General features: G+C 46.9%; 1 protein-coding gene across 12 annotated transcripts in view; it reads left to right on the top strand.

Annotated features, from left to right (window-relative positions):
* The window catches only part of CADM4 (cell adhesion molecule 4), a 142,341-nt gene that overhangs the window by 107,169 nt on the left and 20,163 nt on the right, over positions 1-15,009 (top strand). For 9 of the 12 annotated variants that reach the window (XR_014785057.1, XM_084815144.1, XM_084815140.1 and 6 more), the window contains 6 exons: positions 3,226-3,372; positions 5,650-5,802; positions 8,861-8,995; positions 9,958-10,122; positions 11,356-11,446; positions 14,381-14,553. Coding sequence is in view for 11 of the 12 variants with exons in the window: in XM_084815144.1 (XP_084671270.1) it covers positions 3,226-3,372; positions 5,650-5,802; positions 8,861-8,995; positions 9,958-10,122; positions 11,356-11,446; positions 14,381-14,553 (864 nt within the window). In the remaining variant the exon portion in view is untranslated. The remainder of the gene's footprint in view (positions 1-3,225; positions 3,373-5,649; positions 5,803-8,860; positions 8,996-9,957; positions 10,123-11,355; positions 11,447-14,380; positions 14,554-15,009) is intronic. The other 3 variants (XM_084815142.1, XM_084815141.1, XM_084815150.1) reach the window with 2 other exon arrangements.

Here is a 15,009-nt window from a genome sequence, read left to right on the forward strand (position 1 = left end):
TTGTACTCAGTTTTTGGCCAAATTACTTGTCTCTGAGCCTCATCAGCTTGCCTTCTGAGAAATGGGTGCTAGAGCAGAAAACTGGGTTCAGAAGAGTGGTTTTGTGCTTTGGAGTTTGGACCCCACATCTGCCTCATACTACGTTCTTGGGCAAGTTATACTTTTCTTTTAGTCTCAACAGCTTGCTTTCTGGGAAATGAGTGTTTTGTGACTGATTACACCCAGCATGGCAGCCATTTTGTGAATGGACAAGCCCCCTCATTAGCCATTTTGTAAGAGCACTCACGACACTAAGAATTCCAAATGTGCCCACTGATCCAAAAAGTTTGGGGCCCCCTCTGGAGGATGTATTGAGTAGAGGACTCGGATAGGCCAAGCTGCTACGTCAGGGTGACAAGGTTGGTAACCTTCCATTCATCAGCACCAGCCCTACCATTAGGCAGAATGAGTGTGTGTTTAGCGAGTGGGGCAGCAGTATCAGTAGCCCAGTCGTTCCTCCTGTGCCCTTGTTGGGGGACAGGTTCCATGGCCTGTTTTGCGCCCTCACCCCAAGCTAGCCTGCTGCCCTTAGTTGCAGTGGATGAAGCTGTCCTGTCAGCAGTGTTGGAAAGTACAGTTGAACTGAGAGTCTGGCCAGCTTCTGCATGTGGAATGTGGGTGGGCATGGAGGATATAATCTTATCATTAGCCTCAAGAAGCAAAATGTCTTGGGCCAGCCCTGCCTTTATTGGATAAGCCCACATCCATTGGAAAGTCTGGCGCTGCCACACTTTAAGCAGATTATAATTACCCCCATGTGTGTGCGTTTTTTTTTAAATATATTTAGTTAATGCATTTGATAGGTATTAAATGTAAAGCTCAATTTATGTAAAGCTTATATTGTGCAGGGTTGTACATAGCAGTGTAGTATGCAGCTCTTGGCATTTTTGTAGCACGGATAATACTTCTAAACCTTTGAATCTTATTAAATCTATTAGCATTCGACTCTTACCATTTAGCATTCAGTTTACATGGCGTTGGAGGCAGTCTGAGGGAAAAACATGATACCAAACCTGACCTTGGGGCATTTAGTTTTCATGCCATATATAAAGAACCTATGTTTGTATCTGTTTGTGCATTGCCTTGAGCACCTTTGGGCTGGAAAGGTGAATTATAAGAACTAGCAATAAATAAAAATAAAACCACCACCACCAAACAGTGCTGCATTTAGTGAGGCTCTGGATCTCTTAGGAGGATGCAGTCAATCCTAAAAATGTATACATGAGGAATATATAGTCTGATGTTTCCCATACATTGTTTTACACCTGCTACATCACACACCCTGAATGCCTGTGTTTCTAGAAGGTATCCCACCCATCCTAATAGACTTTTCACTGTTCACATTTTGTTCTATTGGGTTGTGCATTACTGCAATATCCCTGTAATTTATGCCTCTGTGGAATAATGGGTTTTGCAGAGGTATCATGTTATTGCTTCTGGTGATTCAAAGGGCTGTTGGTTTCAAATCAAGAGAGTTGGAGGGGACTGAAACGCCATCTACTCAGCTGGTTGGCAGGGCTACCCACCCACTGGTTATTGACCCCTGTCATCCAAACTTGTCTAGATCAAGGGTGGGCAACCTGCAGCCCTATGGCAACCTGCAGTTGGCCCAGTTTCATGTGGCCCTCAGCCTAATTTCAAAAGCCCTTTTCATGCAATCAGTTTAGACTTCTGGCAAAACAATTTATTCCTTCCCTGGCAGCCTGTTGCATGGGAAGGAAAGGGACGGGGGATGGCAGAAAAAGAAAGAGAAATGAAGTGACTCACTCATTTTTGGCTTTGGTGCTGCCCACTGCTGGCTTTGACCCCGCCAACCATAAACATGTGGTCTCCAGGAGATCACCTGCAAGGGAATGCAGCACTTGACAGAAAAAAAGGTTGTTCACCCTAGTCTAGAAAAAGCAGTTAACCAGAACAAGTACTTTTAGACCAGTAGTTCCAGATGACTCATGTAAGCTAGCCAAGGAGCACACTTTGCTGTAAGTGGTAGCAGTTTGCTCAAGACAATGTCCCCCTCCATCCATACCCATACTTGGTAACATAGTCTTGAGTTAATTGCAAAACAGTGCAATAACAGAACAGTAGAAGTGTAGACAGGGAGATGGGACACATTTGAACGCACTAGGGTTTTGTAGTGGCTGAAGTGAAGCCTCTGGCAGTGATTGGCTGAGTTGCTTTGATGTCACAGAGGGGTTGGGCAGATAGGAGGATGATTTCAGGCTGCCAAAAGCTGAGCTGCTTCCATGCTAGGGAGGGGTAGATTTTACAAAAGGAAGGAGGCAGCAGCAGGGGACAGGACAGGAAAGTAGTAATGGTAGTGATACAGGAGGAAAAGATCAGGAGGAAGGGTGTGAGAGGGAAACTGAATCAGAGAGAGCAAATGAGCAAGACAGGAGAGATGCCCATGACCAGGAGCTGGAAAAATAAGAAGAGATTTGATTTGCAATAACCACCCAGATCTTTGGCTTCAGACTTTTGCTGGCTGCCCCCTTTGCATCCTCTTCCGTGAAGGCTTTTGAGGGTATGGCCAGGCTAAGCGGTTCTGTTCCTGCATATAAAGCACTAAGGGAATCCTTTCTTCTGTCGAGGGCCACATTCTCTTGGTGGTACTCTGTTGGGGGCCACGTGCCAGTGGTGGATGGCGTTACCCCTTTTTTCTCTTACTTTCTGCCTCCCCCTTTTCCCTATTTTCTGACGCCCCTTTCTCTCTGTGTGTCTCTTTCTCTTTTCTAGAGGAAGATCACTCTCAGCAGAGGTTTGAAGTGGTTGTTTGCAGAGGGTTTTAAAATTAGGCTGAAGGCTACAGGTTGCCCAGCACCCCGATATAAAGACTTACGTAGTTCTCACTGTTACTAAATTTTTAAAGTCTGCATGGATGCCATGCCCACTCGCTCATCTCTGGTGTAAGAAACTAATTGTGGTGAGGACAGGGCTCTCTGCACATGCTGCAGGAGCATTCCCTTGCTCACCAGCAGAGAAAAATGGCAGGATGGAATACCTGCAGGTGGTCGCTCCGACTTCCTCTGGATGAGTGCTATCAATCTTCGATCTTAGTCTTTATTTATGTATTGTTTTGGATGTTAACTCAGTCCAGGTGAATCCCAGTGCACATTAAGCCCCAATCTTCTCTTGCCTCCAGGGTGACAGTGCTGGTAACCCATTCTTTTCTCTTCCTCTCTGCACTAGCCAGAGCTCAAGAGGTCCAAGCCGAGAATGTGACGGTGGCGGAGGGTGGCCAGGCCGAGATCAATTGCAAACTGCACCAGTATGATGGTTCCATAGTGGTGATCCAGAACCCATCCCGGCAGACACTCTTCTTCAACGGCACACGGGGTAATGGGGCTCCAGGGACGGTGGGGTCCGGGTTGTATGCTGGGCTGGGCATGGAGTTCATGTCTGAGCTGGAGATACCATCCACTCCATATTACCATGCCCACTAGGTGGACCATCTATTCACCAGCTCCCCCTACAGGTTAGTCTACTACACTGTCCAGACCACAACATGCCATATGCCACAGGCAGGCATCCTAGAAGATGTGCTTGCAGAGCAGATGGCTCTAGCTAAATTGGGCAAGTGAGACAAGCCAAATGCCTCAAGGGAGAGCAAACACACACATACACACTCTATCCGATTGCTGAGTCACTAGCTAATCTGACCTGAATAGAAGAGAATCAGTAACACCAACCTTTCCCACATCTGGCACCCTCCAGATTTGTTGGACTGCAACTCCTGTAATTCCCAGCCAGCATGGTTGAGTTCAACACTTCTGAAGGGCGCCAGATGTGGGGAAGGCTGAGGCTCTCTTCACACCTGGCATTTTATTCCACTACAAACCATTCCTTTTGATTCCTGATCATTTCTGGGATTTAGGCTGGCCCTGTATACAGGCATCTCTCATAGTGCTTCCCTCCACTGTATTCCTTTTCACGGCTGAGCGGAGCTGCATGGAAAAATCTGGACAGAAGGTGGCTGCTGGCACCTCCCCCCTCTGTTGATCATTGGTTCCTGTAACATGATTGATGCTCCATCACTCCCACCTGCCTGCCTGCCTGCCTGCCTGCCTGCCTGCATCCCCTCCTTCCTTATCTGTCATCAGCGGTGGCTGCTCTCCCCTCTTATTCTACTTTCCCATCAACTGGCTTGTCCCTGCCCCCTCCCTCCTGCCGCCCATGCACTGTTGTTGCTTTCCCCCCTTATTCTGGCTTTCCAACAACCCTGTAAGGTGGGCCAGGAGAAGAGATAGTGGCTGGCTTTCTCCCCACCCCCAGCGCCGTTGTTGTTCTTCCCCCTTGTTCTGGCTTCCCAATGACCTGCAAGGTGGGCTAGAAGAAGAGAGATTGGCTGGCTAAGTGGGAGGGAGTACTATGGAAAAGCACCTCAGCATTACGGCCTTATCTAAAACAACTCCACACACAAAAAAGAAACCATTAAAAATGACCATTCCAAGGTCTGCATGATGAATTTATTTAGGGGAGGAGAAAAGACACTTTTAATACCCATTGAAATCCTAACTGTCAAGCCTTTCTCCTGCATGGCTTCATAGGGAGACTCCCCCATCCACCGTGGGAGGAAAAAAGCCCATCAAACTGGTGAGCAAAAGGGAGAAGAAGCAGTCAGTGAAGTCAATGGGAGGGGGAGGTTCCAAGTACATGCACTGAAGGGGATAGAAGACCTTAAGACTGCTACCCTAAGTAGACTTACAATGCACTCCTATGCATGCCTACTCAGAATCAAGCCACACAGATTCAATGGCACTTACTCCCAGGAAAGGAAAACCTTACAGCCAATGAGTTTACTTAGAAGTAAGCATTACTGTGCTCAGGGGGATCTTGGAGAAGCATTTGGGATGGTTAAGCACTTTATAGTTCAAGTGCCCATACTGGAATAGGAGAGAGGCAGAAACGGTCACTGGAAGCATGATCAGTGACCTGCCCCTCCTTCCCACCAATTTGTTGTTATGACAATGTTATTCAACACCACCCAGCAACACCACCCAGCACACGCCCACACAAAGCAGGACAAAGTGCTAAAGGGGAAATACACAGGGGGGAAATGGCGATTTCAATCGCAAGCACAGAAAATGCTGGGTTTTCCCTATTCTCAGATAACACGGGAAGAGGGAGGGGAAGTTGTGAGATAGCAGCAGGAGAGCAGCGTTTAAAGCTTCCACAAAACCCAGTGCTCAAAGAAGAACAATCCAGGTAAAAAACCAAGGTGTGAAGGGAGCCTGAGTTAAACCCTGATCATGAGAGCAGCTCATTCACAGGCTAGGGCCGACTCCAGATATTTTGGTGATGGAGGCAAAAAACTCAGATGGCATCCCGTCGGTGCTAAATATATCCTTGTAGACACTTTGATGCCCTTCAATAGCGGCCCCAAGTCTGCCTGCCTGAAGGACCTTCTTCACTTTGCCTATTGATAGGGACGGCTGTGACCGAGCTGTTGCAAAGAAAAGAGACTGGTTTACAATTCCAAGCCTACCCAGCATTCCATCTCTAACTGTGACAGTCCCTTAGGCTGAAAGAGAACCCTCCACGCCCCCACCAAGATTCTATGCGGAGGGAGGGCTGACCCACAACTGAGACATCTTTTCCCCCATCTCCTTACAGCCCTGAAAGATGAACGTTTCCAGCTGGTGGAGTTCACCCAGAAGCAGGTCCGCATCGTGCTCTCCAATGCCCGTCTGGAAGACGAGGGTGGCTACTTTTGTCAGCTGTACACAGAAGACACACACCATCAGATAGCCATCCTTACCGTACTGGGTGTGTGCTGCCCTTCCCCAGCCATGACACCCTCTCCTTCCCCCACCCCCCTTTGAGTTTGTGTTGAGAACTGGAATAGGGAGACTACATTAAGGAGGCCCACAAGATAAAATATTAGGGGATAGTAGAGCTGGAATAGAATTGGAGGTCATCTGTTCTAATGTTCTACGGGGACTTTAGCCAGAAATGTTGGCAGGGTGAGGTGAGACGTTCAGGACCAAAAGATGCGGCAAGTGCCCATGTGCTTGTCCGTCAGCCCAGTAGCTTTGCATCCAGGATGATGGGAATAGGTGATGGTGAACTTTTTCTCCGGAGATGGATCCTTTTGTAGCCAAAACAGCACCATCCATGCACAGAAGGGAGGTATCAGCAGGCTTGCTTGTCCCATCAAATCATGTAATGGCCCCCATCTGAGTGAAAGGGTTCCTGAGGTTTGAATGGAGGGACGTTACCAGAAAGAACATGCGGGGTCACCTGAAGGAAAAGCTTGAAGAATTGGAAGAACAGGTGTGCGTACATGCAAAGCTGACTGTGGAATGTGGGGCGGGGGGGGACAACACATACAGGACAGAGAAACTTCCAAGTTAAGTGCAAAACCCAAGGCAGTGGTTGTATAATTCAGGAAAGTTGCCAGCAGGTGAAGTGACAGTTCAGGTATCTGAGGGAAAGGGGATGTCCCTTAACATTGGAAAGTGGAGTTTCCAAGAGATAAGATGAGCCCAATTAACGTACAGCCAGGACATGTAGTCAAAGGACATGTTTTTCCACATCATGCTTGGGGAAAAAGAGTATTTAAGATACACCAAAATCGGCACAATTCTGAAGAAGACATGGACACCTAAGAGAGAAGCTGGTAGCATGCAGCACACCTAATACTTCTAAGTATACAACCTGGGTTGGCCACCAGGTTCCATACTCCAATACTGGTAACTATTGGAGTGAATGTGGAAAGTGTGAATGGATTGACTTTATTTTATTTATTACATTTTTATACTGCCCAATAGCCAAAGCTCTCCAGAAGGTTCACAACAATTAAAACCATAAAATACGAAACAATAAAATATAGATGATAAAATGCAATATAAAACTACAATATAAAAATTTAAAACTACAATATAAAAATAAGATAAACAGAGTAGCCTCAAGAAATTTAAAATACAGTACCAGATAAAAACAAAGTAACAAACTTTAACTGCATTTTATCTAAATAAAGGTGTTCCAGAAATTGCATTTAGGTTTTGAGTCTCAGTCTGTATCTGACTCTGTGATCTCAGCAATCTGTATCATGGGGAAACCCCAAGGTTTCAGAAGTAAAATAAAAACATTAGGGAAAAGAACCCTCTTAATTTATTTAAAATTATTTTGAGGCCATCTTTAAGGATGAAACTCTTAAATTGGGGGGGGGGGGAGATCCCCAAGCAGCCCAATGAGGACTGAGCATGCTCAGTAGGCACAGAATGCTAGTTGTGGTGGTGGAGAAGGAAAATCAGGATGTGTGGGGGAGGAGCAATAGAATGGAGTGTCTTAGGAAAGGGCATGGCTGGAACCCCGCAGGTTGCCATCTGCAACATTTTGTTTTAGGCTCCATTGGTAAGAAATATTCTGGTGAATAGAACATTTCTATGTTCTATTCTGCCCAAGAATATGTGAGGGCAGTCTTTTAAAGGTGGGCCTGCTCCATACACATGTCCAACAACAGGATGAAAGTTAAAGGGCCCGAAGGAGTGCATGGATGGGGCTTCTCAACCCTTACCATGTTCTGGCTCCCTTTTTCCTTTTCCCAGGAACATTCCTTCCAGTCAGGCTTCCTTCCTGTATTAGAGCCTGGCTGGGAGAAAAGCATCTGAAGGGACAGGAGGATGCAGGGTTGTGAGCAGTCGAGGGTTCAGTACCTCTTACCTGTGAGTCCGTTTCGCCCTTTGAATGGCATATCCCACCCCCAGCTTATATGTGAATGGTGCGGACCCATGTTAAAAGATGCAGGTCTGCTGCTATCATGCAGTCTGGGACTGTGCAGTTGGGTAAAATATTTCTTGAGCCTTTTCCCTGTTTCTGTGTGTGAGTTTAAAGAGATGGGGACCTGGTTTTATATGAAAGCTGGATATTCAGCAAAGGGGCTTGGAACATACCTGATCCACCTGATCCACACAGACCACAGCTTAGCAGCAGTTTTGCCCCTACCCAAAGGCAGAGCTGCTCACCCACCAAGTCAGACTGTAGCAAACCTGCAGGGAAGAGCAGGTGCCCCATAGAAAGGTGCCAGCAGAGAAGATAATGATACTGAATCAGACCTATCTGATTCCACCTATCTCATGATTGTCCACACTGACTGCCAGCGTCTCTTTGGGGTTTCAGACAGGAGCCTTTCCGTCTCTACTTGGAGATGTTAAGGATTGAAGCACAGACCTTCTTCATGCAAGGCGTGTGTTCTGTCATGCTCTGAAACACCTACCTCACTTGTCATGCACTTATTAGAAACTCATGTTCATCCTTCAAGGTCAGGCATTGGCAATGAAATGAGCATACCCCAAATCAGTACACTGTATAATCTACCAAGAGCAAAAGCATTTCACATTCTTCATTAACAGAAACCAAGTTAGGCATTCTGAAAAAGATTATGCAAATTAAGTAAATGTGTGCTTATTTTCTATAATTCTACTTTTGCAGGCTGGGGCGGGGTGGGGGAAGCAATGACAAGGTACTAAGCAGAGCGCTGAAACCTCATTCCCTGCCAACTTTACTGTATACTCTGTCCAGCTCCACCTCTGGCTTCTGAGATTTTCTTTCAGCTTGAGGCCTAGGAGCTTGTTTTTGTTTTTAAAAAATGAAATGGAAATTTCCAGGATGCATTTGTAATGGCAATTTTGTGGAAACATGGAGTGCACACAGAGCCTTGCCTGAAGACCTCTCCGCCCTTGCCAGTGCAACCCCGAGTTAGAGCGTTGCCACCTTTGAGGTTTATTTGGCTGTTTCCATGAATGAAGCCACAGTGGGATGTGTTGCTGAATAGGAAACATTCCCACTGCCTGCGTCATAACCTGGCTGCTTTTCCTTACAGTGCCTCCTGAAAACCCATTGGTGGAGGTGAAAGAACAGGCGGTGGAAGGAGGAGAAATTGAACTCACCTGCAGCGTTCCCAGGTCACGCCCTCCTGCTACCCTGCGCTGGTACCGGGACCGAAAAGAGCTAAAAGGTGTAACTTCCGGGAGAGTGGAATCCAAGGGCTTCTCATCCTATAGGACCAGTGCGGAACCTCAGGCCCAGGGGCCAAATCAGGCCCTCCAGGGTTTCCCAGAAGGCCATGTTTCTTTCTCTTCCCCACAACCACTGATTGTTTGATGGTTTCCTGGCTTTTGTGCAGCTTTTCCTCGATTCTAAGTTGAAATGCTTTTCCTAAAGCTTAGTTACTAGAAGTAAGAGCTTTAACCTAAAATAGGCTATTTTTGCGATTTTGGCCCCTCCCACCCCTGGATTGCAGCCCCCAAGAATCCAACCCCTGGGCTGCAAGCGATTCTGCATCCCTGCTATAGAAGTTTGGTGTTGACCCAAATGGGCTTCATAGTTGGGGACATGAGTTCGAGCAGAAGTCAAGGGATGGGGTACACATTTATCCCCCTCTAGAAGGTGCTAACCATTTCAGCTTGGGATGGGTTTCAGGTAGCATCTACCCCCTAAGGAGATGCGCTCTCCAAATCTGTGGGATGGCTGAGGTTGTATCCATATGCCTCTTTAATTGAATCGTATACATGTACTGAATTATTAGCTGTTACTCCTCTCCCCACCGTCCCCCGGAAGATACTTAAAATAGAAAGGTTGGTGTGGATTTTTTTTAGCAATTTGCTCTAAAGCAGATGTTCCTTTTGGGGGTCCTTTTAGGCCCATAAGTGGGATGCTGGGCTTTACTCAGTACTTTCTGGCTGTGAGGAGCAGATTCTTAAGCCAGCGTTGAAGGCAAGTAGGCGTAATGTTATGGATGCTTATCCTTCCAGTGCACTGCACTTAATATTATAATTGTATGTGATTTGAAAATTAAAAAGAAAAGAAAAAGGAGCCCTTCAGCAAGGCGGGTCTTCTTAACTCGGCTTTAAAGGGAAGTTTTTTAAGTGCTCTGTGGGATTGACCAGCAGGGCTGGTGTGCTTGTGTACGTTTTCCAGGAACTGGAAGCAGCAAGCAGGAGAATGGGAAAGTGTTCAGCATTACCAGTGTGGTGCGCTTTCGGGTGGAACGCAAAGACCACAGCAGCATTGTGACGTGTGAGGCCACCCACCCTGCACTGCGCGGGCAGCGGAAGCAGACGCAGTACGTGCTAGATGTACAGTGTAAGTGACTGCAGGGGCCTTGCTGGCAGGGCAGGAGTGGCGGAAGGAAGTTGGGGAAGGGAGGCAAGAGGCATCAAGGAACAGTGCCATATTGCACTCTGTAATATTCTGCTGTGTGCTCCTCCCTCTCACCCCTTGGATGGGGTGGCCAAAGTTTACTACACTGTGGGTCCCTGGGTCAAATACCACTTCTGGAGGAACAGTGCCTGGCTTTCCCGATGTCAAGACAAGAGGCAAAAAAAGGAGATATGACTCTGGAAACAAGCTTTGTTACTAGCCTACTTTTCCAGAATGGGGAGGAGCTGTGGCTCAGCGGTAGAGACCCTTCTGCGCATGCAGAAGGTACCAAGTTCGATCCCCGGCATCTCCAGGTAGGGCTGGAAAAACTCCCTGAAACTCTGGAGAGCTGCTGCCAGTCCATGTCAACAATACTGGGCTAGATGGACCAAGGGTCTGACTCGGTATTAGGCAGCTTCCTGTATTTCCTATGTTAGCCTCCCACCCCTCCTCATGTGCTCCACAGCACAGCTCTCTGGCACAGCTGTTGCCCAGGATGGGGCGGAGGCTCAGATGATCTACACCAGGCTTGGGGAACACACGGCCCTCCAGATGTTAGTGGACTGCAACTCCCATCAGATTCACCGGGTCTGTTCTCACAGTCATGGCAGGGGGAATAAGCCACTGTGGGTGTCATGCCCAAGAGCCCTGAAAAACCTGGAGCTGGCATTGACCCTACCCAGTAGTGGGTCTGCCCAGATCTCTGTAGGGTTTCATGTTATATAATGGAATATGGAAAGAGCAGGCTACCCAGTTTCTTCAGAGGGCTATCAAAATTGTTCAGTTTACTTGAACATTTCCGTGCAAATGAATGGATATAGTTTTGTAGCAACTGTTGATTTTTATTCATATCGTATTGATTTTTTTGTTCATGGATGAAAAAAAGATACAGGGAAGTATTCCCAGCATTCTTTCCCATTCCCATTCCCAATCCCACTTCCCTGCTCTAGTGAGGTGACCATTAGGAAGGAAAAGATAAGGAGAAATATATTTATAAATTGGTTAAAACCTTAATTTTAAGATCATGATCACTCATAGAAGTGAACAAGGAAGCATTGTTTTTCATAGGTAGGATTGCAAATTGTCCACCCCTGCTTGAGAAGTAAAGTTGCTTTTTTTTGCAGGCTGCTTTGTGACTGCCTGTTTATTCTGTCTCTTTCCACCCTGTCTCCCTAGACTCGCCCACAGCAAGGATCCATCCTCCCCAAGGGGTGATGCGGGAAGGAGACACGTTAGTTCTGACTTGTGCCGTCAATGGCAATCCACTGTGAGTACTTCCGCAGGATGGGGAAAGACATAATTAGAATAGTTGGCTGGTGGGAGCAGGAAACGTTTTGCATAGAGATCCACACAGGATCTGAGATTTTTTGTTGTTGCTATGCTTTGAAGGGGAAGCGTATGGTCATGGCTATGTATATCCTGCCCTTTAAAAAGACAAATGAATTAAGTCCAAATTTGGCACCAAGAAAAGCTGAATTTTGTGACCCAAAGAAATGCTGCAGGTCAAGCATTTTTCTACAGTTGCCACCTGAATGTTTTTGATTATTTAACTGAATCTGCATTTTACTAAAAACAATTGCATCCATACACTATGAGTGCCTCCTCTGAGGGAGATTTGGACGATGGCAACATCCTTCTCAGTGATGGCCCTGTGCTTGTGGAACGCTCTCCCCACTAAGACCCATCTGGCACCAACATTGTCAGCCTTTCCACGCCAGGTTAAGGCTTTCCCCTGCTCCCAGGCATTTGACAGCATATAATAATATTTTTTAATAGTTCCTGGAATTTGTATTGTTGATTGTTTAAAAATTGGCTTTATATTTTTGTATAGTTTTATATTATGCTTCCATATTGTATTTTCCGCACACTCTGGGAGAGAGCGGAGGACAGGAAGGCCTGGTGTGCTATGGTCCATGGGCTCACGAAGAGTCGGACACAACTTAAGGACTGAACAACAACAACATTGTATTTTTAGGGTTTTAATCTTTATAAAATGCCCAGGGAGCTTTGGCTTATGGGCAGTATAGAAAAAGAAGGAAGGGAGGGAGGGAGGGAGGAATTCCAGGTCCCCCCAAGGGTCTCCTGCAGGGATGGCATTTGTCCCGCAACAGCTGTTTTCCTGCATACAGCCCTTCAAAAACCCTCTGTGGGTGGGCAGAAGGTAGATCTCCAGATGTTTTGGACTTCAGCTCCCAGCGTTCCTGATTTTTGGCCATTCTAGCAGGAGCTCCTGGAAGTTGATGGCCAAAACATCTGGAGATCTACCTTCTGCCCACCCCTGTGGCCTTTGCAAACCAAAAGAGACAACGTCTCTATCAGTTTGCATATGGGGCTGCCAGGACCCTCCAGTCTTTGCTGGAGCTGCACTCTGCTGCCTTGAGTGCCATTCTTTGGTAGAAAGGTGGGGTATACATCAAATAAATAAATAAATAAATACATCTCCTTACCCCTTCCCTGTGTTGTTTGTGCATTTGTTTTTCAGTCCTTGGGGGAGAGGGAAGGGATAGCAACAAGTGGGGTTTGAGTAGACTCAAAGTGTGTGTGTGTGTGGGGGGTGGACTGTTCCAGGGGAGTGGTGCCTACCCCAGTTCTGCTCTCAACAACTTGAGCAGGGGTACTCTACTCATATGAACTCTGCTCGAATTCTTGCCCCAGCCCTAGGCATGTGTGTGTGCATGGTGTCTTAGAACAGGGATAGACAGACATTAGGCTCGCAGGATCTTTTAAATTTATTTTGTACTAAATTCTCAAGGTCTACCAACTGAAGCCAGGTGTAAAATAATGGCTTTGGGGGCAGAGGCAGGTACACAATGAAGGTTTGGGGAGTAGAGCCAGTTCCCCATTGTACCCCAAGAGCCATACACTGGGAGTAGTCAACGGAGGCATTGATATGCCCGATCTCATCTGATGTCGGAATAAGCAGGGTCAGCCCTGGTTAGTACTTGGATGGGAGACTGCCTGGGAATCAGGCTTCCTGCATTGAGCAGGGGGTTGGACTCGATGGTCTTGTAGGCCCCTTCCAACCCTATGATTCTATGAGTCTATGACCTGCATATAAAAGTACAAATCTATATCTGAGTTACTATGGATCATGGGTTCTATCAGCCTGATTTGGGAGTGGGAAGCCTTTTGCTGTTGCTATTAAACTGGAAACGCGTACTGATCTAGTACAAATCTATCCAACGATCTGTTTTTATTATTTATTTCATTTAATCAATTTCTAAACTTCTTACTGTATCTTGAAGAAGCGACCTGAAGTGGTTTACAATACAAGATTGTATTGTATCCAAGATCCAAAACATCCTCAGTTAAAACATTTACAATCAGAAAATAGAAAACATCCTCCATGGAAATATTTAAAATTAAAGAACCGAACAATTAATGAAGCAGATCCCAGTCTATCTTCTGACAAGCCTTTCTTTCAGCAACAGGGGTGTGTGTGTGTGTGTGTGTTTAGGGAATGAGATGTAGGCTGGAGACGAATTTGGAAGAGGGATCACTGCTTGTATGTACACACTCATGCCACTCTCCGCCTCTAGGAATCAGGTTTGGCGCGTTTTTGTATCTTTTTCAAAGATGCTCAAAACCTGCTTGACCAAGGGCAACACTTTGACAAACGGTTGTGCTCTTACTGTGGGAAGCAAGGCCTCCCACAAACCTCATTCATTCCTCTGAAAAACTCTTGTCCGTCTCCAACCTCTGACTTCATGCTGGGTAGATGCAAAGGAGGAGAGGGCTCTTGTCCTGTGAACAGTTGTCCTAGTGGAGGACTTTTGGCAGCTTCTCTTTTTCTTGCCATGACCTTCCATGACAAAACAGCACCTGTGGAAATCCCCTCACTTGCCCAATTCCTCAAGATCCTGTGACCCCGACCTCAGTTCATTGCATCTCTTTGCCATGCAGCAAATTGTCCTTGCCTCGCTGTAGCTCTCTTCCTGACCGGCCTGACGGATGGATACAATTCCCGAGCGGAGTTATTACTCGAGCGCCCCTTGATCCAGCCACCCAGCTATGTGTCCCATCCATCACCGGCTCTGGCAGCACTTGCTGCAAATAACCTTGAAGGGAAGGAAGCCATTGTGGTGAGGAGGGAGGGCAGGGAGGATGTGGTGTGGTGTGTGACCAGCAGGGGGCACCAAAGATGGGGGTTACGGGAAGAGGAATAAGGCTTAACCAGGGCTGTCCTGACTTCCGTCCTTAGCCCCACAGATATCAAATGGAGCCGAGCAAACGACTCGTTGCCTGAGCGGGCCCTGATAGAGGGCGAAGTGCTGACCATCTCCAGCCTCAGCATGCTGGATAACGGCACCTACTCATGCCAGGTGGCCAACAAGCACGGCCGCTCGTCAGACCAGTATGTGCTGGTGGTTTATGGTAAGCAAGCAAAGCCCTCAGGCCCTCTGCTGTTCCTGATTTTCACCCTCAGCTCTTCCGGTGCCCCGAAGCCTCCTCATAGCTCAGCCTAGAATACTCCAGTCACTGTCCTTCTGATGGCACTCCGTTCAAAGCCTCACACTCACAAACAGCAGGCGAGCAATTCAATATGTTTCTGGACTGCACCACTTTGGAATGCAGGTTGCTGGGTGGGGATTTGCATGATGGAATGCTCCTCTGAACTCTCCCGCCTTTTATTAAAAAAAACCCCTTCCTTATTCCTCTGAATTCCTCCCCAAATTTTTTTTTTAAAAAAAACTCCTTGCACATAGAAAACTAGCATGTCAGGGAAAATGCTGGGCTAAAACCTGTCTGCCTTTTATACAGTTTTCTATGTTCAGGTGATAATTCCATCATGTTAGCCGTCAATTATAGTCAGCTGTCTGTGATACCCAG

This window comes from Heloderma suspectum, chromosome 10 (assembly GCF_057233095.1).
Source record: "Heloderma suspectum isolate Gila_16-S chromosome 10, 16-S_ref, whole genome shotgun sequence".
Taxonomy (NCBI): domain Eukaryota; kingdom Metazoa; phylum Chordata; class Lepidosauria; order Squamata; family Helodermatidae; genus Heloderma; species Heloderma suspectum.